Source organism: Mercenaria mercenaria, chromosome 6 (assembly GCF_021730395.1).
Source record: "Mercenaria mercenaria strain notata chromosome 6, MADL_Memer_1, whole genome shotgun sequence".
Taxonomy (NCBI): Eukaryota; Metazoa; Mollusca; class Bivalvia; order Venerida; family Veneridae; genus Mercenaria; species Mercenaria mercenaria.
This window is the reverse complement of record NC_069366.1, coordinates 61,926,035-61,951,812: the sequence shown is the minus strand read 5'-3', so window position 1 is coordinate 61,951,812 and position 25,778 is coordinate 61,926,035. Positions and strand designations below refer to the sequence as shown.

The window sequence follows — 25,778 nt, the reverse complement described above, 5'->3', positions numbered from 1 at the left end:
CAAATATAAATTTCTATCTTGTTTCCAGAAGTTGAAAGTTAAAAATTCAATTTACCACTATGTACCCAAGAAACAGACATTTCGCCCCCAAACCATTAATTTTATATCAATGAAATTGCTTCACTGTTGATAGTTTCATCATCTCCATACAAAGCAAACCAAATGAGTATGTTACATAGAGAGCAGAGATGCAACAGGTCAGTAATATAGGCAACCCTTTGTTAAGCAGCTGGCAAAAATAGCAGTGCTGCTAGTATGTGACTGCTGAAGACAAATTGAAATTGGAACACGGTCAGGTTTGGGAAGTTAGCCGAATGGCTGCTTCATACACATACTGGTGGTGGTGAAGCAGATTCAATGCCTTCAACAAAAATATACGAGCACAGCCGAGCTAAATTTTCTGGCATTCATACCACATGACAATTTCTACTGCAAAAAGATTGCGTTGGAATTGTTTTAGTATATACCAACTTAAAAAGTTGTCTTTTAAACCCATTAAATGGCCTGTAAATAGGGCAGATGTGACGACAGTGAAGATTTGCTGATGATTATAACATGTACACCATTACACAAATAGGACAAAGGTATGGCATCAAAAATAAGCTGTAATTTCCCAGGCAGTATCTTTGAGTAGATGCCAATGACCTTGCTAAATAGCTTTTCCAAGTAAGCATAAACCATTTTCACTCTAATGACAAGTATAACCTTTACTCAACTGTCTTACGACCCCCAATACAAGAGGTTATCGAGGTAACCAGACGATCATCCTATGCAACTTGATGGCTGAAGACGCATTCCCCAGTTTTTTAGCAGAAACCATTTTCAGTCTCGAGGTCATTGAACTTGACCTTTGACCCCACTGGAAATCAAAGTTGAGTTTTCTGTTGTTTAAAATGTTCATTCCATACAGCCTTAAGATTTGGAGAGATGCTGTATTTCATAGCTCTCTTCTTCCAGTAAAACAAACGTAGGGAAACAATATAAAACATTTATTTGTAAAGTTTGTATGATATACAGATACTAGTAATAGCAGATCAATGTTATTGTTCTGCCACTGCTATCATTTGTACAAGTGACATAGATCAATTTACGAACTGCAGATGCTTTTACCACAATATCTGGAATTTTCTAATTTTCCAAAATACTATGGTTGTTGAATTTTTGAAGAAAACATACAGTAATTGATTTTAATTGGTTTTGTTAAATGATTATCAGATGTTCAACTAGTTCACATCCTTATTTAGTTATTTTACTGTACAGCAAAATTCACTGCAGATCAATTTAATATGCAAGACAGATTCGTTTCTTTCAAAAGTGACAGAGCTCTAGTCTGAAATTTTGAGGTATTTAAATCTCAACCCAACAATGTTTCTCGAAAAGCAAGGCCAGTATCTAAGGTTATAACACAAGAGCTTGGAGACCAACCTTAGATTTTTTTGTTGGGTTTAATGTTGCATCAACACAATTGTAAGACATATGGCGACTTCCCAGCTTTGATGGTGGAAGAAGACCCCCAAGTGCCCCATTGTGCATTATCTCATCACAGGTGGGCACCTGGATAGAACCAGCCACCTTCCATCAGCCAGTTGGATGGCTTCCTCGCATGAGGATTTCAATGCCCCGAGTGAGGCTTGAATGCGCATCAGTGAGGGGCAAGTGATTAGAAGTCAACGACCTCAGCCATGGAGACCCCACCAGCCTCAGAGTTCCAGCCTCTAATTGGCTGTTTCTGAGCACAACCTGGGTAACCAATGGCAAGAATGCTTCCAAGACTGGTCAAAATTAGAGTTATAACCTATAAGCCAAGTTATGGTAAGTGGTGTACTTTGTCCTGTCGAGGATAGCAATACTGAATGGTTCACCAGAATTTACAAGTTATTCTTGTTTGAAAACTTACTACTGTTCAGGAAAAATTTATGTAAATCAGTATTCACAAAAAAAAACCCTATTTTTTTAATTCCTAGATGAAGTAGAAAAGTTAAAGAATTGACAGCCAAATGTAAAAAATGCCAAACAACCTGGCCTTGCTTTTGTATGAGGAAAATCTTGACTGCTCATCTGTTTCAAAGAAAATACCAGTGGCTATAAATGCATTAGTTGGAGCCAAGGAAATGTACTCTAGTAACTGTAACAACTCTACCATCTGGTAGTCAAGTTAAAAACTATAATAAAAAGACAAATATAATTGATTATGCATTTCTAGCACAAATAACCACTTAAGACATAACAATTTTTAAATTGCACAACCCTAAAATAATAGTGAGGCTGCAACTTCCATACTGATACATGTACATGTAGCATTTAAAATGTGTCCACTGAAAATTGTTATATGAATTCAATCATGCTGGACACTACAGGTAAATCTACATTTTTAAAACTTTGGATATAGGACAATATAATTTACAAATACTGAGTGTGTCCCTCAAAACTGAGAAAAATTCTGACACCTCACACACAATAATAAAACCTTACATGTACACATACAAGTAGGAAATTGCAATCCCTCTACCAGAATAAAAAAATAACTATAATCCATTCAGATCTATTTCCATTGGCATGAGAAAATCGTGCATAGCGTACTTCCATGTCCATAATCGTGATATCCTATCAAATTCTGGTCTATTTTTACTGTACAATGAACCAATTGCTGGTTCCATGCACACATCACAATATGGATCCGTTAATAAAGACTGTATACTAATGAGAACTTTAGATATTGTCAAAGCCAGGCTCCAGTTGTAGTGAATGGAATCCAGTCCCACATCTCCATGACGACTGATGTTTGGATGGAATATTTTTGTTATAAACTGTACTTTTGGCGGCCTCATAGGGTAACTGCAAAACAAAGAAAAGAATTTAATATAAGAGAAAAGAAATATGTTATAACATGACCTACATGGACTTTCTGAAATCTTCAATAAATTTCGTCTAGATGATTTAATTTGTTAAATATTAAGCAAGTTATATTAAAAACAAAATCAGTCCAGGACTATTTGGAACCTAAAGGGTGTGTAAAAAGTTTGTTCCTATTTTCACCATAGGCTTCATTTTCAAATAAGTTTTCAAGTGCCACATTAATTTAAACATTTAAACAAGACGGATATCAGTTTTAGAAAATTGAATAAAAATATTATAATTTCCGGACAAACTGGATTCTTTGTATATAAAAAATATATACCGGTATGTTGAAATCTCTTTTTTGAAAAGGCAAATATTTCCACTGCCCCCATCCACTTAATTATACAGTTTACATGTACTGGTCAATTAAATAAATTCATGATTCTGGCTTAAGTAGCTTATAGGTATTCACCAGAAAATGAAAACGTTCAACCAATATTAGTTAAGGAATGGAAAAGCTAGCCTGTAAAATATTCAACAGCTTGATTTTATCTGAAATGGCATTATCCAAACTTGGCACACTTTTTAAATGTGAAATCTAGCTTACGGTCTACATGCCAAATTGCATTTGATGACATTATTGTATACTCAACATGTTTTACAGTAACAGTGCAAGACGTTCAACAAAATCCATTCTATACTATTCAGTTAAACAAGACGAATAGGAATGAATTTACTACAAACCCTTTATATGACATAAGCATTAAATTTACTGTTTGTCTGAGAGCTCTTGATGTTTCATTCACAATCCCAGCAATAGCATATGAAATAGGCCTGACCTTCAAAATCAGTCATTTATTTATATATTTCTTTTATCTTTCTGCAAGTAATGAAAACATTCCATAAGCTCTCACTGACTATATTAGGAAACGAAACAGATAAATTTCTGTAATTCTTAAATGCAAATCTTTTTGATGTATTTGTTAAAGTGTATTTATGGTGCAAAATATTCAAGGCTTTAAAAAGAGAAATGTTCAGTGTTTTCACCTGTCTGGAATTTGTAGATAGAGAAGAAACAGGCCACCTTCGTACGGGCTCCCTTGTGGTCCCGTGATGGAAGCCTGCCAATGACAACAATGCCGATCCAGGGGCTCAGCCCGAATACCTTCTGGTGGATCTGATTTCAGAGTTTTCAGTTCGCTTCTCAACCTACGATGTCTCCAGGAATTTTCTTCTATAGGAGGTGTACTCTGAAAAGAAAAGAAAATTTAGCTATTGAAATGGTAGTGTTTTTATATAGTAATTATAACCATTTTTATACCTTCAAATCAAGCCAATATCCCTGGTAATTGTTTCCGAATTACAGAGTCCCATGACGGAGCAATAACTATTTAATTAATCTTACAATTGAGCCTGAAAGAATAGTTATTTTCATGTCTAGTATACCTCATATTCATCTTAAGATATACAGCTAAATCATTACATTTTGTTCTCCTAAAATTTCCAGTTTTCAACCACAATGGCTACTTCAAAGGGAAATGATTCTATGGGATTTAATAGATGAAATCCAACAATACTAGTCCCCCACACAAATAGAAATGATTTCACAGTTTAACATAATTCCGTTAAATATTTATTTTAGATTTACAATAATGAAAGCTTAAAACTGCTCATTAAAACTCTGTGAAAAAATGTCAACTATTGATGTCCTTTTATAAGTCTCAATCAAATTACATCCAGACTGACAACCAAGGTATATCATAAGAGGTATTTGTTTTTACTGCTTGCAGAATAAAATCTATTTCTGTATTATAGTCCTTAGTATAAACAGAATTAAACCGATTAGGATAGAATTATGCAATCCAGGCACATAACTAGAAGCGATTTATTAATTGTAAGTGGACAAAATAACTGGATATTGGACTGCCAGGAATGTGTTTGGTATATGATAAAGAACTTATTCAAAGGAAATCAAATTCCTTACATGGTCATTAGCACTCCTGAGCTTATACTGACCTCGTGCAATTTTAAGGTTTAGTCATGCTAATAACCACTTATGGCCCACCGCTGCCATTTAGTGTATAATACAACTCATTGGGACACAGATGCGTCTTCAGTGTTATCCATCAAATTTCAGCCTTATTACAATCTATGAATCTATATTTAATGAAATTACAGTACATGATTTGACAGAACTATTATTGGCATACAGAAAACAGCTACTGATTTTGTTCATTTTATAGACATTTGGCAGACTATTAACCAAATGTAAAATGACAATAAATATATGTTCTTGGCAACTCTTCATGAAGGACTAATGGCTATATTATACACATTATGTCATTTCTTAAATTTTTACAGGAAGCAGAATTTCCTTTTAAACAAACTCTGACTTGTGCGAAGCACTCCCTTCTAAGATAAATTCCAAAGAACAAGGGTCTACAGATTAAAAGAATGTTACATGGTGGACCAAGTTCTATAAAGACCTAAAGTTACATAGGGGACAAAGTTCTACTAAATTAGAAATATCGGATTCCCTTACATACTGTGTCATCCTATATAAAGCAAAAACTATCAAAGGGCCATAACTGCAACAAGAGGGCCATGATGGCCCTGTATCGCTCACCTGAGTACCATTGCTCAAAATGACAAAATCAAGTTTTGACATAGAGCACATAGGCATACACATTAAATATCATCAGGATAAACATTTTCTTGTAACAGTCCCTTTTGACCTAGTCAGGGCCAATATCAATACCAAGTTTAAGGGTCCTAGGTTCAAATGCTGCATTTTTGTACTAACATGACTATTCCTTACCCTGGAAGACTTAAATAACATTTAAAACCAATCTCATTAGATGCTGCTGAGATATATTGGTTTACATAAAATAAAGGGAGGTAATTTGTCATAAATTCAGTCAATATGTATCTTCACTGATTGTCCAAGTCCATTCTGTTGACATAAATGAAATTTCAGATCAGTATCTTCATTAGTTACGGAGATATACCGTACCCATTTTAATTTGAAATAAAGGGAGATATTTGACAAAAAATCAGTCTATAGTTATCTACCCTGATTGTCGCAGTCCAACTAATGACAATAATGAAATTTCAAATAAGTCCTATAAGTACTTACTGATATAAATCAATTCTGATTAAAATCAGAGGAGGTAATCAGATATAAAATAACTCTGGATCTGACAGATTCTTCACGGAATCCAAGATTTATTGTTGTTGAAGATATTTTGGAAGTTTGTATCAAATCAAACCATGAATGAAATCTCTATATGGCTGCAAAAGCCAAAATAGCAAATTTTGGATCTTTAAGGGGCCATAACTCTGGACCCCATGATGAATTCTGGCCAGTTCAAGAATAGAACCAAGATCTTGTGGTGATACAAGTTATGTGCAAGTTTGGTTAAAATAAAATCATAAATGAAGCTGCTATTGTGCAGACAATGTCAAAATAGCTAATCTTGGCCCTTTCAGGAGCCATAACTCTGGAACCCATTAAGGAATCTGGCCAGTCCAAGAAAGGAACCAAGATCTTATGGTGACACAAGTTTTGTGCAAGTCTGATTAAATTCAAATCATAAATGAAACTGCTATTGTGCAGACAAGGTCAAAATAGCTAATTCTGGCTCTATCAGGGGCCATAACTCTGGAACCCATAAAGGAATCTGGCCAGTTCAAGGAAGGAATCAAGATCTTGTGGTGATACAAATTGTGTGCAAGTTTGGTTAAAATCAAATAAACAAGAGGGCCATGATGGCCCTATATCGCTCACCTGTTATCATTGCACTTGAGGACAAGAAGGTCCTCAGAAAAAATATCTAAGTCCAAAGGACAGGAACAACAAAGGAAAGAAATTTAACCAAAAAGAAAAACAAAATTCTTACAAGGTACAGATATGTCAAAATACACCTAAAAATTGGAGGTACCAGCCATGTTGTACCACAGAAAAGTGGTCTCGGTTTTTCCTTACAGCCAATAATAAAAAAGTTACTAAAAATAGGCTATTTATAGTAGGGCTGTCATTGATTGGGTCTTTTGCATATCGACGATACCGATATATCGGAAGACAAATATCGACGATACATCGATATATCGATTATTATGTTAGATTAACAATCTCTTTGTTTATGGGCATGCTATATACCTTCTTGTTAATGTTATGTTGTTTTTTTTTTGCCTACTTTTTATATTACTGTTTGATTGTGTTGTATTTGTATCTATGAAATGAATAAAATAAATGAAAATTAATGAAATCTTTTATAGATCTTCATTGTGCCTTCACTCCTCTTTTGCATTTATCCTACTTTACAACCTAGTAAACTATAATACCAGGCACTGGAGTTGGGTTTCAAACAGCTAAAATTCTGCATTTCTCTTCCACAGATGTCTATTTATTTATTAAATTAATTTATTTAATTATTTACAATGTTTTTATTTATTTTTAGCCTGTTTCATACCCTGTCTTAATTTTAACCTTACATAAGTTTACATTCGGATTCGGTACTGGCACCGCGTGTTTTTGTTTTTTTGTTTTTGTTTTTGTTTTCTTTTTTAACTTTGCCCAAGTTTTCAATGGGCCTCAAATTTGTAGTGTTTGACTGTTTGTTTGTTGTACTGAAAGGCATGTTTAAGCAACACCCTGTGTTTCTACGAACCCAAACAAAGCTTTTCCTTCCGTCTTTTGACTGTTTTTCCACTATTTAAGCCGGCCTCTTCGGCCATCTTTGATTGTTATTGTCACGGGCACTAGCTAAATTCTGTACCTTTTACTGAGTGATCAGCTATACGCGAACAAGTAAAAAGCCGAGATTGACGTAGAAACAGTATATATACTCTATGTTTTTACATGCACAAACAACGAAGCGACCTTTCAAGACGGGACAACGTAACTTTTTGCAAATAGATTCTGAAGTTGAGCCCTTTTTACTTCTACCCATATAGGTAGTGCCGGCTAGTGGGAAAAGACTGCTACGGTACAAGTTTAGACATGACCTTTTTTGACAACTTCCGTTACTTTCGGCACATTTTTGTAGGCAGAAAAAGTTGTTTTAGAGGGTCTGAGTGTTTATCTAGACAGTTGTTTTTTCTCTCTGTAAAATATCGATTTTTGAAAATGGGAATCGATAATCGATCGACCAAAAAATATCGTTGATACATCGATATCGTTTCTATCGATGACAGCCCTAATTTATAGTAACATAAAAGGGAAGTAATTCAAAAGAAAATTATTGTAAGTTAACAAAAGAAGGATCTGCCAAATAAATCTGTTAACATAAATGAAATTTCAGATCAGTATCTTCATTAGTTACGGAGATATACCCATTTTAATTTCAAAAATAAAGGGAGGTAATTTGACATAAAATCAGTCCATAGTTATCTACCCTGATTGGCTCGGTCCAACTAATGACAATAATGAAATTTCAAATAAGTCCTGTAAGTACTTACTGATATAAATCCATTTTGACAACAATCAGGGGAGGTAATCAGATATAAAATAATTCTGGAAACTACGAATGGATCTGATTTGTCATGGAATCCAAGATTTATTGTTGTTGAAGATATTTTGGAAGTTTGTATCAAATAAAACCATAAATGAAGTCTCTATATGGCTGCAAAAGCCAAAATAGCAAATTTTGGACATTTAAGGGGCCATAACTCTGGAACCCATGATGGAATCTGTCCAGTTTAAGAAAGGAACCAAGATCTTGTGGTGATACAAGTTGTGTGCAAGTTTGGTTAAAATCAAATCATAAATGAAGTTGCTATTGTGCAGACAAGGTCAAAATAGCTAATTTTGGCCCTTTCAGGGGCCATAACTCTGGAACCCATTAGGGGATCTGGCCGGTTCAACAAAGGAACTGAGATCTTATGGCAACACAAGTTTTGTGCAAGTTTGATTAAATTCAAATCATAAATGAAGCTGCTATTGTGCAGACAAGGGCAAAATAGCTTATTCTGGTCCTTTCAGGGGCCATTACTCTGGAACCCATAATGGAATCTGGCCAGTTCAAGAAAGGAACCAAGATCTTATGGTGATACAAGTTGTGTGCCAGTTTGGTAAAAATCAAATCATAAATAAAGCTGCTATTTTGCAGACAAGGTCAAAATAGCTGATTTTGGCCCTTTCAGGGGCCATAACTCTGGAACCCATAATGGGATCTGGCCAGTTCAAGAAAGGAACCGAGATCTTATGGTGATACAAGTTGTGTGTAAGTTTGGTTAAAATAAAATCATAAATGAAACCACTATCGTGCAGACAAGAAATTGTTGACGCACAGACGCACACACGACGGACGAAGGGTGATCACAAAAGCTCACCTTGTCACTATGTGACAGGTGAGCTAAAAATGAAGCTGCTATTGTGCAGACAAGGTCAAAATAGCTAATTTTGGCCCTTTCAGGGGGCATAACTCTCGAACCCATAATGGGATCTAGCCAGTTCAAGAAAGGAACTGAGATCTTATGGTGATACAAGTTGTATGCAAGTTTGATTAAAATAAAATTATAAATGAAACCACTATCGTGCAGACAAGAAATTGTTGACGCACGGACGGACTGACGACGGACGAATGGTGATCACTATCGTGCAGACAAGAAATTGTTGACGCACTGACGGACGGACGGACTGACGACGGACGAAGGGTGATCACAAAAGCTCACCTTGTCACTATGTGACAGGTGAGCTAATAAAAATAATCACAGACAAAATTCCTTCATTTATCTGCACATCATCTGTGAAAGTTTGAAGCAAATCAAGCTAATAGTGTGGGAGGAGTTGGACATATAAGATTTTTCTCTATATTCTATATAGCAACAAGAGCGCCGCCAAGCGGGGCAATATACGCCCGAAGGCTTACATCATAGGATTGGAGCAAAATTTTAAGAACTTGACTGTTGTAGCCCCAAAGGACTGGAACAACAAAAGGAAAACTTCAAAAAACAAATCTAAGTCCATAAAAAAAAAATCAAAGTCTACAAAAAAATCCTTATCAGGTATAGGTATGTAAAAATACACCTTAAAATTGGAGGTACCATCCATGTTGTACCACAGAAAAGTGGTCTCGGTTTTTCCCTACGGCTAATAATAAAAAAGTTTCAAAATAAGCTATTTATAGTAACATAAAAGGGAAGTAATTCAAAAAAAAAAATTATTGTAAGTACAAAAAAGAGATCTGCCAAATAAAAACAAGACCACTGCAATGCAGATCAATATACACAAAGCAAAGTCATATATGACCTTTGACCCTTAAGTGTGACCTTGACCTTGAAGCGAGTCATCCGGAACATTCGCTCTGCACATCGTTACAATGTGGTGAACATTTCTGCCAAGTTTCTTTGAAATCCTTCCAGCAGTTCAAGAGTTACAGAGCGGACACAAAACAAACTGATATGACTTTTGACCCCTAAGTGTGACCTTGACCTTGAAGCAAGTCATCCGGAACATGCGCTGTGCACGTCGTCTTGGTGTGGTGAACATTTGTGTCAAGTTTCTTTGAAATCCTTCAAGGGGTTCAAGAGTTACAGAGCGGACACGAAACAAACTGATATGACCTTTGACTCCTAAGTGTGACCTTGACCTTGAAGTGAGACATCCAAAACATGCGGTCTGCACATCGTCTCGGTGTGGTGAACATTTGTGTAAAGTTTCCTTGAAATCCTTCAAGGGGTTGAAGAGTTACAGAGCAGACACTAAATTGCTAACGGACAGACGGACAGACGGACGGACGGACGGACAGACGGACACCAGCGTCATAACATAATACGTCCCTTCGGGCGTATAAAAACTAAGAGCCATAACTGCCGTAAAAACAGTCACAGAAAATTTTCCTCCCTATATGATCATCCACATATTAAGCTTGTTGATCTGTGAAAGTTTGAAGCAAATCAGACTAATAGTGTGGGAGGAGTTGGACACACAAGATTTCAGGATATATGTACAGACAGACAGCAACAACACTATATGCCCCCCAAGTAAAACTTAATGTGTGTGTGTGTGGTGGGGTGGGGGGAATAAAAAGAATGTTTTACCTGTAACATCATACTTTCCAGACAATATCTACAAGGAGAACTCTCAAGCCTGTAAGAAAGGTAAACACTTCAATTAATGTCAGACACATTTTTCATTAACTTGAAAAGCTGACAACAATACAATGTACTTCTTACTTTTTATCTCAGCACAGAACAAGAGCTTCTCTTTCTGAAATATCAATCAATCTTGTGATGCTTATCTGTTTTTCATATCAAAACACTTTCATAGCACATTATTTACAGGAATATTTAGGCAAAATCTTTTCTCTCCTACAAGCAGACTGGATAGCATCTTCACATGAATGAATTTTACTAGGGGTGACTATTGAGGCCAATTTTGACTATTGCAATACTATTGATATTGCTTAAAAACTATTGCGATACTATTCTATTGCAGGTTACTATTGCGATACTATTGCAATAGTTATCGGCCATCATATTTTATACAGTAAAGCTACCAACTGGCATTGTTACACAGTGTAAGAGACGGCACTGTTTATAATTGCTGTTAACACACATTGAGATGTTTGTACAGCTGAAACGGACAAAAATAATTCTAATATAAATATTTCTTGCCTTCCTTGGCTTTGGAACAATAAGTAAAACAATAAACCTATGCAAGGTATACTCAAACGAATCGGCCATTTTGTTGCGAATGTCAACATGTTTAATAACCCAAAGCATCGAAAAAGACGAAAATTAACGGATCGGATTAAGGTGTACCAGCACTAAATGAAGGGTCCTACCGAACAGATTGCTGTATAATACAAGTAGCCTTCTTTCTCCATGTCCATAGTACATTTTCTCATCTAATATTAACAGGTTATTTAAACATATTTAATCAAAGTTTCTAAGAAACTAAATTTATTAATTATCTCCCAAACTTCTCAGTCCTTTATGGTAGTTTAATTCTGTGAGGGTAATTATTGTAATGGAGTCGTAAACATTTTCTGAGCCGCAAATGAAAGCTGGCTCTGTTTCTTGGTTATTTCTGTATTTACTAAAATTTCAAAACTATCGAAACTATCGATTGTTGAAGGAACTATCGGCGATTGTTATTGGATCGTGACTTTTCTATCGATGCATGCTATCGGGACACTTAGTATCGCAATGCATCGATAGTTCGATGTATCGTTACACCCCTAAATTTTACACATTGCAAAACCAAAGCTGTGATGTGTAAGTAATACACCTGTACCACTTGGCCACTTGAAGAGTACTTGAAACTGGTGCATCACTCCTTGGAGTTGGGATGACAAACCAGGAACAAATGTTCTATACAAATGTAAATGATGGTAGTCTGACTTGCTTTAATTTACTTACAGTTTTGTATAAATTGTTTTCCAATTTTTCACTTTGTAATGAGGGTTGAACAATGGCCATCGCAGCTTTGTAAATTCCCGCCACTTCGAGTCATTTGTCTCCCCTTGTAGTAGCTGCTGCCACCTAGGACAAACCATGCCAGCTGTCCACAGGGAAATATCATCCAGGTACTTGAACACAACCAGTAAAACTATAAAATGCCACAAAAGGAGATTTAAAGAACGTTTATGCTGTATATTTACTACAACAGAATTTTTGGACTTCCTCTGAATAATGTAGGAGATTTGGTCACTTATGTCAGCACAATACAATTTACTCAACCTATGTATTTAAATATTTATTATCTGCCAGTCTATGTTCCAAATGAGACTTATAAGTGTTTTATAACTGCATTTTCTCACATTTTGACCAAACAGGCAAAACCTCCTGAAAATGGTTATATACGAGTCTTCATGGCAAAAGAAATTTAAGATTTACAACCAAGTCATTAGAAGCATAGTTATGCCTTTTTAGACATAGCTTTACGTACTCTAACACACAAACAAGAGCTGTCACAGGAGACAGCAAGCTCTACTATTTCAATGCTGGATAGTGAAACTGGGCACATCTGAGGAAGCTGGAGCCGTCACTGAAGTGTTCAATGGTGGATGAAGAAATTGGACAATAGCTTGAGTCTGTGTCAAAACAATTTAGTAATAAGAGAGATAAAGTGTATCAAAACACTAAATAGATATAATTCTAAGCAAAATGGGGGCATAATTCATATAATATTGGTGCAAGAGCTATGCATCTTGTGTCATATGGTGTGGGTGATGATGTGGAACAAATATTCCAAGTCTGAATCAAACCTATTCAGTAATAACTGAGATATATTGAAAATGCATCAAAATTAACCTTAAATTCTAAGTAAATGGGGGCATCATTCATGAAAAATTGGTGCAAGAGTTATGCACCTTGTGCCATATGATGCAGATGATAAGGTGGAACAACTTTTTTAAGTTTGAATCAAATCGATTCAGTAATAACTGAGATAGAGTGAAAGTGCATCAAAACTTTAACCTAAAATTCTAAGTAAAAAGGGGAGATTATTCATGAAATATTGGTGCAAGAGTTATGGCCCTTGTGTCATATGATGTGAGAGATGATGTTGAACAACTGTTTCAAGTCTGAATCAAATCAATTTAGTAATAACTGATACAGAGTGAAAGTGCATCAAAAATTTAACCTGAAATTCTAAGTAAAAATGGGGGATAATTCATGAAATATTGGTGTGAGAGTTATGGCCCTTGTGCCATAGGATGTTGGTGATGATGAGGAATAACTATTTTAAGTTTGAAACAAATCCATCGAGTAATTACAGAAATAAAGAGAAAGTGCATCAAAACTTTAACCAAGGTGCGGATACGAAGGATGCCGACGCCAGGTTGAGTAGGACAGCTCTCCATACTTCGGATAATCAAGCTTAAAACTGGAAGAATTAACTTGCAGAGGTCTTCAGAAATACAAAGTTTACTGGTCATGACTGCAATCATTTGAAGTTACCTTCTGGAGGTAAAGAATCTACCAGTCCCTCTGGCACATGATCTCTCTCCCGGGGTAACGTCAGCATGCCAATCCTCTCTGCCAGTTTGTCCATCTTGTGTGAGATTTGTGACGCCCTGACATGTGTAGAGCTGGCCGGTAGATGACTGTGTTCACAGAAATCCTGGGCCATCTCAGGCTCCTCATTGCCACTATCTCCCGAATCTGCTTTCTTAAAAAGTTGACCACGAAATGGGTGCTATATAAATCTGGTATAATATCCGCTTGCTGAATGGCTTGCCAGACTATATTCAAAACTATTGCCAGAGACTGAAGCCATTCCATACTGGGTAAGTGTTTTACTACGTGACATCAGAAATTATCAGTTTTATCTTTATTTTTGACTTATTAGGCCAGTAAATGTGTTGAATACAGACCAATCATATTACACAAACTATCAACCAGTGATTTAATTTTATACAGGTTGTCATGTTATAATATACAGTAATAATACATTGCAAACTTAACACCTTTATTGAAACAAGAGGGCCATGAAGGCCCTGTATTGCTCACCTGACCTATTGACCTAAGGATCATCAAGATTAACATTCTGACCAAGTTTCATTAAGATATGGTCATAAATGTGGCCTCTAAAGTGTTAACTAGCTTTTCCTTTGATTTGACCCGGTGACCTAGTTTTTGACCCCACATGACCCAGATTCGAACTTGACCTAAAGATCATCAAGATTAACTTTCTAAGTTTCATGACGATACAGTTATAAATGTGGCTTCTAGAGTGTTAACAAGCTTTTCCTTTTGATTTGACCCGGTGACCTAGTTTTTGACCCCACATGACCCAGATTTGAACGTGATCTATAGATCATCAAGATTAACATTCTGACCAAGTTTCATTAAGATATGGTCATAAATGTGGCCTCTACAGTGTTGACTAGCTTTTCCTTTGATTTGACCTGGTGACCTAGTTTTTGATCCTTGAGATCATCAAGATTAAAATCCTGACCATGTTTCATGAAGATACAGTCATAAATATGGCCTCTACAGTATAAACAAGCTTTTCCCTTGATTTGACCTGATGACCTAGTTTTTGACCCCTGATGACCCAATATCTAATTTGTCAAAGATTTTATTGAGGGTAACATTCTGACCAAGTTTCATTAAGATTGGGCCAAAATTGTGACCTCTAGAGTGTTAGTATGCTTTTCCTTTGATCCGACCTGGTGACCTAGTTTTTGAACCCAGATGACCCAATCTCAAACTTGTGCAAGATTTTATTGAGAGTAACATTCTGACCAAGTTTCATTAAGATTGGGCCCAAATTGTGACCACTAGAGTGTAAACAAGCTTTTCCTTTGATTTGACCTGGTGACCTAGTTTTTGAACCCAGATAACCTAATATCGAACTCATCCAAGATTTTATTGAGGGTAACATTCTGATCAAGTTTCATTAAGATTGGGCCAAAATTGTGACCTCTAGAGTGTTAACAAACTTTTCCTTTGATTTGACCTGGTGACCTAGTTTCTGATCCCAGATGACCAAATACCAAACTCATCCAAGATTTTATTGAGAGTAACATTCTGACCTAGTTTCATTAAGATTGGGCCAAAATTGTGACCTCTAGAGTGTTAACAGTCAAATTGTTGACAACGACGGACGGACGGACGACAACGGACACAGGGCAATCACTAAAGCTCACCTTTGAGCACTTTGTGCTCAGGTGAGCTAATAACTGACTGCATTGTACAACAATGACTAGAAGCAGGAAAGACTTTACTGCTACCAACAAGTGCAAAAAATGTTGGGAATATAAATTATTTTAGCCAAAAGCTGGGTCATTCCATTACCATATTTACATAATTTTTAGTTTTCTGTCGCTATTTTCTAAAAATTACAATGTCTTTATATAAAATTATGCCTTTATATGTAGTAGGAGTGAATGCACAATCATTTACCTCAGTGTAGATATCCTCCTCCCCTTCATCTCTGTTTATATCGGACGAGAAGAGAAATAGGTGACATGTGCTACATACTGGCTGTCCAAAACTTTTACCATAAAACCCATTGCAAAACATACATGCACTGGACTGAAAATAATATAAATGGAATTTGACATTTTGCTATCATCGTAACAATTTAAGAATATATTCACATACAGTTTATTACCTGGTGAGTTTGAGCCCTGTGACATTTGGCGCCCAGGATTTAGTTGCAGATTTTTCTTTCTTTGAAAAATCACCTGTACTTGCAGATGTATAAACACTTGATTTTAGAAGGAGTTCCCAGTTGCTCATCTGGGCACTGTTTTAGGCAAGGGCCGACACGAGGAGAACAAGGTAGAACAATCCACCTTCCATCTGCCAGCTGGACTGCATCCTCACATGAAGAATATTCTAATCTACACCAAATGTGACCCCAAACAAAGTTTCAAACCAACTGCTGTGAGGGACAAGTGATTCGAACACAGCAACCTTAGTCAGAGAGACCAAAAATTAAAAAAACAACATTACATTATTGGTAATATTTGTTGGTTTCATGTATACAACTGTACTTAATTTTAAGAAGAAAATATTACTTATGAAGAGCCAAATTATCCATTGATGGACTTAAGTTATCTCACAAATTAGTACACTTATTCGATTGCAAAAATATTCACTCATGTTGAGATCCATACTGAAAAACTTTAAGGGTTTTAGTTAATGTATGTTACCTACATCAAAAGTAGAAGGAGAAATTTGTATGACTGGACACATGACTAACAGCAGATGTTTTTATATGGGAAAACAAACGGCTTTTACTGTCTACAGATAATATAATACATGTATATGGATATGTCAAAGTAAGTATATTTTCTACTGTTTTGTTGTTTTTGTTGCTGGCCATGACATTACAACTCGCACCAACACTGCTATGCAGTGAAGAGCAAGCATCCTTTGATTGATTAATAAATAAGATAAATTATTCTACCAATAAAAAATCCAACAAGAGTGGCTTCAATTTGACATATTTAACAAGTAAAATGATAAAATGTTTTACAAATATACTAATTCAAACATATGTTTATATGTCAATGTAAACCTATATTTGTTTGACCTGTGAATATTTTCTACTTAAGCACCTTTTTGTTGTTGTTTTCTAAGCATGATTCCCTTCTTTTAGAACTGCTGCTTGCCAAATTTTAATCTCGTATAAAATAGTTTTGTGCAAATGTATTTTATTTTATTTGTGGTGGATGGATAGCTCAGTGGTTTGCACACTGGCCTTCCAACCCTGAGGTCGGGGGTTCGATCCCCGGCAGCTACTCAGAACTTTTCAGAAACGCTTTTCAGTGTTTCCCACCCAACCAGAGGTGTACTGGTCAGGAACCCAGGCAATCCTTGTGTGTATTAGTGCTACACACTGGGCACGTTAAAGAACCAGGCTGTCTATTTGCAACGCGCTACGCTAAGTTAGCCGGACAAGCCTGTATCTGATCTCTCTGTAGTGGGGGCTTTGTCTCACTCTGTCCCTCTAGTCAGATCAATCTGTGTCTGTACTAGTAGAGGATGAATTATGCGCCCTGTATGGCTGCATTTGAACTATGTAAAGCACCTTTGAACGTGAAATTGATCATGAAAAGGGCGCTATATAAATCTGGTATAATAACAATAATAATTTTCCTTTAGTAAGTTAATTATTTATGTTATAAAATAAATATGACTGGATTGTGTCAAAAACCCTTCAAAATACCTTTAATTTAAAGAATACAGGTGTATTCCAGTTTTGAAAAGTGTATTCTGACTGTTAGGTGGAATCCAGTTTAATGTGTGACCCTTCACAAGAAAACATTTTCAGATGACATTTGATAAAATAAAATTGTTGAGCCTACTTTTCAAAAATCATACAAGACTGGTTTCCTATTAATTGAAATGCTCATATTCTCTTTATAAAAGATTATGTTACTTAGGAAAATTATAAAATTTTGCATTATGCATGAACACTTTCATCATCAAGTTGTGCTGATATCACCAGGTTATGCTTGACCGTAAGTGGGCTTAATGTAAAAACTGTCTAAAACCATTGAAAACACATGAAATAAAAGAACTTTCACAAGCATGGATCAATGATTTTTGGCCTTGGGACACAAGTTGACAGTGAAGGCGTAACTATCCAAGTGCATACTGCAGGACTTGGGTAGGTATGGAAGGGGTATATCCCAAATGTAATGGGTTTTAGGGGTCTCCCCCTAGGCGTTTTACTAATATAGGTATGTAAATGGTGGCCTCTGGTGCATTTCTGGGTCTAAATTCTGAGACCCCATATAGAGAGCTATTACTAAAATCACCAGCTCATGAACATTATTTTGGTTCTAGAATGACACAACTGAAACAACACTGTTTATAATGACAATGTGTTGGACAATCTGTAGCCCTCCTATCTAACACAGCAGGTCGTTGGCGCTGCTTGACCAGATTATATCAACAAGTGAATATATCACCATACATGTACCCCATAATTTTACGTACACCTATTTCGACACCATTTTTGTTTTGACCTCATTTTCAATTTATTGGCATTTCCGATGAAATAATTACAGTCTTTTGACAGAAAAACATCGCGGTTCTTTTCATGGTAAACAATCTTGAAAGTTCAGGATCTGAAGATATTTATCAACTTATAGTTATCGTGTACATGATTTTTAAGGGTTTTGCTTACTAATGCAAATTTTCACCCTTTATAAACATGTACCTGTAGATGCTTAAATTAAAACAAGAGGGCCATGAAGGCCCTGTATTGCTTGACTTACCTATTGACCTAAAGATCATCATGAATAACATTCTGACCAAGTTTCATTAAGATATGGTCATAAATGTGGTCTCTAAAGTGTAAAGTAGCATTTCCTTTGATTTGACCTGGTGACCTAGTTTTTGACCCCACATGATTGACCCAGATTCGAACTTGACCTAGAGATCATCAAGATTAACAATCTGACTTTAACAGTTTCATGAAGATACAGTCATAAATGTGACCTCTAGAGTTAACAAGCTTTTCCTTTGATCTGACCTAGTGACCTAGTTTTTGACCCCACCTGACCCAGATTTGAATTTGACCTATAGATCATCAAGATCAACATTCTGACCAAGTTTCATTAAGATATGGTCATAAATGTGGCCTCTACAGTGTTAACTAGCTTTTCCGTTGATTTGATCTGGTGACCTAGTTTTTAATCCTACATGACACAGATTCAAACTGGTCCTTGAGACCATCAAGATTAACATTCTGACAAAGATTCATGACGATACAGTCATAAATATGGCCTCTAGAGTGTTAACAAGCTTTTCCTTTGATTTGACCTGGTGACCTAGTTTTTGATCCAAGATGACCCAGTATCAAATTCATCCAAGATTTTATTGAGGGGAACATTTTGACCAAGTTTCATTAAGATTGGGCCAAAATTGTGACCTCTAGAGTGTTAACAAGCTTTTCCTTTGATTTGACCTTGTGACCTAGTTTTTGACCCCAGATGACCCAATATCGATCTCGTCCAAGATTTTACTGAGGGTAGCATTCTGACCAAGTTTCATTAAGATTGGGCCAAAATTGTGACCTCTAGAGTGTTAACTGTCAAAATGTTGACAACGGACGACCGACGGACGGACGACTGACGACGGACACAGGGCGATCCAGAAAGCTCACCTTTGAGTACTTCGTGCTCAGGTGAGCTAAAAATATCATGGAAATTGTTTTGTACGTCTGCATTCCACTTTCAATGCTGTAAAGGTCACATAGTGTTATTTCTAGAGCCACGCAGCGGGGCGCCCCGCCGTGCCCTTTTTAACTGCCACCACGCTGCCCTTAAAATGTGCCTTCCTGCTTTTGATCTTCTGCTAAATCCCGCCCTTTATCCTGTAGACATGCCTCGCCGATTATTTGATCAGCAAATTAGGTCACGGCAAGTGCACACAGGTGACGAGAATCATTGAGGTGTTACGATTAATTGATAGAGTATTGATTAAGTGTATTGTCAAAAAAGCGCCAATAAATAAATTATCCGTAAGCGGCCAGCTGATTACCGAGCACGTGAAAAGTGCCCTGTAAAATTTCTTCTAGCAAGCATTAAATTAGACCATTGTTTAATATAATAAGTATATATCTTTGCAGTCTGATCCTACCTTAATTTCAACCTGAAAATCCACAAATTTTAAAGAATTTCGGAAGCAAAAATAAGTTTAGAATATCCATTCACGATTCTAATTACATCTGATGTCGTATGCAAATTTTCCATAATTCCTTCAAAAAAGCTGACTATCAGTGTTATTTTTTATGATAAGTAACATCATAATTTGAGGAATTATGTCTGGTTTACTTTAGTGAGTCAAGTAAACTGAGCAAAAACGATTTTCACATGACATTCCGAATGCGTTCCAGTATCCGGTTAGTACTACATTTTGGATACATTTTTTTTTACAAATATTTCTAGCATTTTTCTGTTATTGAAATATTGATGAAAGACCTAATTAATATGACATGAATTTTGATACATATTAGTTTACAATGTGACCTGAAACTGACCTTTTTATGTTGTAAGACGATCTTGGCTTCAAGCTATATATAACATATAAAAGCCCTCCACTAAATATTATATCATACTCATATGAATAAGTTGACATCCTTGGTGACATTTTATAAGAAAAAGGCTTCAATTAATGGTTTGAAAAAATATATAAAGTAATGTAAAACCCTTTGTAAACTCTGTTACTGGTTTTGGGAACATATCTTTTACCACTTTATTATGTAATTTAAAAGTATGTGCACAATAATCATAAATGTATGAGGTGATGAATACATAACTATAAACACCTAGAAATGTAACTACTGCTGCGGTAACTTTCCAGTTTAAAACGGCACTCTGCCCCTTTGGGCAGCACCCTGCCCCTTTTAGACAGCACCCTGCCCTTTTTGAGCTCTAGAAATAACACTACTCACTGTCAACACATAAAGGCCTGACATTGGGTCACTTTTCATTATTTGATCCAGAATGACTGTTGCAGCATATATAATACTATGAGAAAAATTTTGTAAATGACAAAGTGGTCGAATTTATCAACGTTCGTACAGTCCCCATTTTACATACATGTACCCCTTTCAGGTCCTCACTTCGTGTGAGTTTGCTTACTAAATATAAAATTGAATTATGTAAAGTTTTCAGCAAATGTTAAGCATTATTTTGATACCAACCATTGATAACAATTTGCAGAAATAAAAAAAAAGTTACAGGTAAAAAAAAACCTCGTTCTCTGTCCGGGTTTATCATCAGTACCAGTATGGGTGCATTTTGGGACTCGATTCTGTGGAATGACAGACATCTCACCCCGATGACATTTCACCCCAAAAAATAGGATGACATTTCACCCCAAAGAGACAAATCACCCCAAAATAGAAGATGACAGATCACCCCCATTTTTTTTTTTTTTTGTTTCTTTTAATCATATTATTATATTGTTTAATAGACTGAATTATTATACACTTACATAATTTATTTTATGCAATTATTATCTCGTCTATTGATATTTTGTGAAAATTATGACTGTAAAAATTTAATGTAAATATATGACATGTCACCTATATAAAAGCTGTTTATTTGAGTATATATAAAATATACTGATTTTAATCATCTTTACAGACAATTATTTAGTCTGATGACATGTAAATGGATCATTTCAGATGTTGCCTTTGTATGTCATTTAATATCATTAAAGATGGTCAAACACATTTTAGCAACAATTTATGACATGTTTCAGTCTTCTGTTACATATTCTGTTACAGATTCATTTAAGGAATTAAACATTTATACATAGAGTTGTATCTATGTTGGAAATATGTATTTTATTACTTTTTATGAAATTTTGTAATTATCTTCCTTTAATAGGAGTGTTTTTTTTTAAGGGAATTATTTCTTTTGATTTCAATACTTTGTCTACTGTTGCATTTAATGAATACTTGGAAATTTCAACAAACTAATTCTTGATTCACCCCAATCAATTGATTATCTGTATAGATATGATATCTGTAGATATCATAAAACGTATTCAAAACACAAGCAATAGTATTTCATGTAATATACCTTCTAGACAATAAATTACAACTGGGTAAGATGTTTACTGGTTTATTTAGATATTCATTAATCACATGAAAAAACAATACATTTATTTACATGACTTATTCACATAGCAAGCATTATAGCAAATATATAATACACCTATCACAACTCAATTGGGCAAGTTTCAAACTTCATCAGACACAGTGGCACAGTTAATGTTGGTCACAATACATCTCCTTATCACCTAAAACTGTCCATAATACGTTCCCACATTTCCAAGGAATTCTTAACACAATGTCATGGTTATCATACTGATCCCATAAATCAAACAACCATTCGTCACTGAGACGACATCGACGGGATGTACTTCCTTCAAGAAGTCTGGTCACTTCTAGATTCACCAACTTAGATTCTACAAGGAGGATCTCCAGAAGGCGGTAGGCCTTGACCTTCCCTCTGCCTGCCTTTGTGTTCAGTTTTCGGTGCCACCCTGAAATTATAACAATTTCCCATTACATTACAACATAAAATTAAAAACAGTCAAATTAACTGTCAGTTTTGCATATATTCCAACTTCTAACATCTAAAATAAGTGGAAATGATCAATATCAATCAAACATATCTTCATTAAAATCTATATATATTAATATATCAAAGACCAAAAATAAAAAATAAAAAAGGCATTAAACTTTAAATCAAAACATCACCCTGCTATTCTTACCTTATCAAATATATGTTATCAAGGTTATAACTATTGGCTCACTATAATTTGGTTGATATGTTTCATTTAAAAAAAATTAATTTAAATTAAATATCCCAAAGGAGTATTCATAAAGAAATGACTACCGTTATAAAAAATTATTCGTAACAAAGCTAATATAACATACCTGTGCCACATAGTCTATGGCGCCACGTCACATGTTACAGCTTCACATTTTGCAGTAACCTCCCTATCACAAACAACACAATCATTGTCAGACATTGTCCACAATTGCACTTTTATTAATAATTTGATATTAAATTCAGAAAATATTCCAACTTAGGTTAAATACACAATGTTTACTATTATAAATATTCCGTATACCAATAATTCAGATTCAAAGTTTCAAGAAGACATGAAACTAAGAAAATAAGTCTACAGTATATATAATAATCAGAACCAATTAAATTCTCTCACTTTTAATTGCAATCTATTTTTGGTATAGAATTATTGTTTGATTTTAAAAAAAATATTTTATCTAAGAATATTTACAATAAAAAGCTACACTATTAGGATATTAATTACTCACTGTTTCTTTCATGTTTTCCTTTGATCAGAAATTCTTCAAAAGACTTCAAAAGCACCATGGAAATAATCGGATTATCCCCGAAAAACTGATAATCTTTAATTGATTGATCAGTAAGTGGTCAATCATGATTATGTTTTACTCAATTTAGAGTCACTAATTGGTTGCCTAGCACTTCTTTAATCAATTGAATTTGAATTCTTTTATGTCATTTTCAAGTGACATATTAATTGTTAATTGCACTTCTTTAATCAGTTGAAATTCATTTCTTTTAAGTCATTTCTAAGTTGCATAATTATCTTTTAATTTCTTATTTATGGTCAGAATATATCTGTTTAAATAACAAAAGAAAGAGAATAATCATTAATAAATAAAACTGTCCATATAATCAACCTTGAAATTAGCAATTGAGTTTTATTAATAGATGCACTCCTGCATTTTTCAACATGGCAAAAAGTAACATTATATATCAAAATCTGAAAATGGGGTGAAATGTCACTTCCAAAAAAATGAAATTTTGGGATGAAGTGACATCGGGGTGAAATGTCATCCAAAACAGGGGTGAATTGTCATGGGGTGAAATGTCATCGGGGTGAAGTGTCTGTTTTCCATTCTGTGCACCCAAATATCACTATTATCTTTAACTCATGAACACTATTTTCCATTGTCTGTCTAGTCTTGACACATTTGAAGAAATGATTAGATCTACGTTCATTTAAACAAAACATTTCAAAACATTTTCCTTTGTTATTTTTACAACAAGAGCAAAACCATCAGGCTTACTGTCATAACTGAAAATATCAGAAAGAACAATTTATGCAGAAAAAAAAGAATCTGTATGATTAGGTTTTCCCGTCAGATAGGCAGCGCCTAATTTCATATTAATGCATACATACATCTGACTGAAGAAATTCTTCAAGATTATTGGAAAAATGATCAATTTGCATGGAGGTCGCCATTTTTATATCCGGTGCTGTTCTATCTGAATTACGTGCTATTTACAATTTATTGGTGGGAATGGACTCAATTTCGCGAAATGGACTTTACTTAATTGGTCAGACACTGCTATTAATTTTCCCATAGGCTTACATTGTAAGAAATGACAGTGTAGGACCCTCTTAAAACTTTCATTGGCACATAAGGTGTCATTTTTCCTATCAAATAGCCTTCCAGACACAAAAAAATACCATTTTCATATGGGCATGCAGGATCCATTTTTTTTCTATTTCCATTCATAGACAGCCACCCTCAACTGTGCATGGAATTTAGTGGTGAATTTCCAACTAGTACTTACTTCACTAAATTGCTAATTCCAGAATGAAATATAGAGCCAGGCAGCTATAAAATACCACACATAATAATAATAATAATAATAATAATAATAATGATAATTGTTACAAAAATTACATCACATGATAAGCAATGAAATATTATGTTTCAAGTTCAAAAATTAAAACTGTTAATGAATCAGACCTCTTAGTTAGGTGGGAGACACTCAAGAGCATCTCAAAAATTTCCAGTGCCTGGACCGGGATTCGAAACACAGACCACTGGATTGACAGTCAAGAGTGTTACCACTAGACCATCGCCCACTTTAAACCTTAACAAACATAGTTTTGGTCCTACAGCCTCATATATGGCCAAATTACGTCATTCTTGCACCCAAGAAACATACAAACTGACTTATATAATGTAGATGACTTTGCCATTCATTAGGTCTTCATCCCAGAGCTAAACCCAACACCTCTGGAACTAATTCCGACCGCCAGAGAACTAACACTGACGCCCAAGAATAAACATCAGCACCCTCAAACTTATTACCACTGCCTCCAGAATGCACTGCAGCGTCACCGGAACCTACACCGACGTGACAAACACTAACATCAACACCCACAGAAGTAACCCCGGCATCACCGGAAATAACCCCGACGTCGCCAACTCTTATCAAACCCCAATGCAACTGGCAGAACTGTCTAACCTTTTTCTTTTTCTGTATAACTTCCAAATGCAAAAGTTGCATTATATTGAAGTTACATACACATTAATGTCAACACTATAGCTAGATAGGTTCTATGCCATTGATATACAGTGATAGGGTATATCACAGATTTTAGGGTATAGAGGATAGGTTGATAAAGTCTGAATTTAGACCTGAATTGTTGTATAAATTTTCATATCATTCTTTGACTTTCAAGCAGAATGACATTCTAGCATAAATTTTTAATGTTTGCTTGTTGTGTCATGTCATCAAATGAAAATTGAAGCTATCCTTTCCTGTAATGGATAAATCAGTGCGTATGTAAAAAACATCAGTGAATGAAAACTGTTTGTTAGAAGTTTTAAAAGCTGAATGTGTTTTTAAGGAATACATTATTATTCTAATATATAGTAAAAGAAATTTGAGAGGTTTGTTTAGATGTGGATTTTAAACTAATAATGAAAAAAGAAATGACCAAAGTTATCAATAGCTGAATGTTTTGAAAAGAATAGCTGTTTTCTGTCTGATATACAGAAAAAAAACTACTATACATCAGTTCTCTAATTTAGAATGCAGAAAAAATTGGTTAGCTATCCGCTGTCACAAACTGAGATACGGGCCTTAACGTATCGGTAGTTAAAATGCAAGTATTGCATCTTTTTATATTATTTTTTTTAGTTATCGAGGTAAATG

At 35.1% G+C, this 25,778-nt stretch overlaps 2 protein-coding genes across 2 annotated transcripts in view; both read right to left on the bottom strand.

Annotated features, from left to right (window-relative positions):
- Window positions 1-25,778, bottom strand: part of LOC123533418 (uncharacterized) — a 283,937-nt gene that overhangs the window by 203,838 nt on the left and 54,321 nt on the right. The gene's annotated exons all lie outside the window — the stretch shown is intronic.
- On the bottom strand, window positions 975-24,075 carry LOC123548723 (uncharacterized). Its single transcript, XM_053546084.1, has 7 exons — window positions 24,004-24,075; window positions 15,697-15,828; window positions 13,747-13,957; window positions 12,205-12,394; window positions 10,882-10,930; window positions 3,886-4,088; window positions 975-2,835 (listed from the first exon to the last, which is right to left on the bottom strand). Exons 1-7 carry the CDS (start codon window positions 24,064-24,066, stop codon window positions 2,526-2,528), a joined length of 1,158 nt encoding a protein of 385 aa, XP_053402059.1. The 5' UTR covers window positions 24,067-24,075; the 3' UTR covers window positions 975-2,525.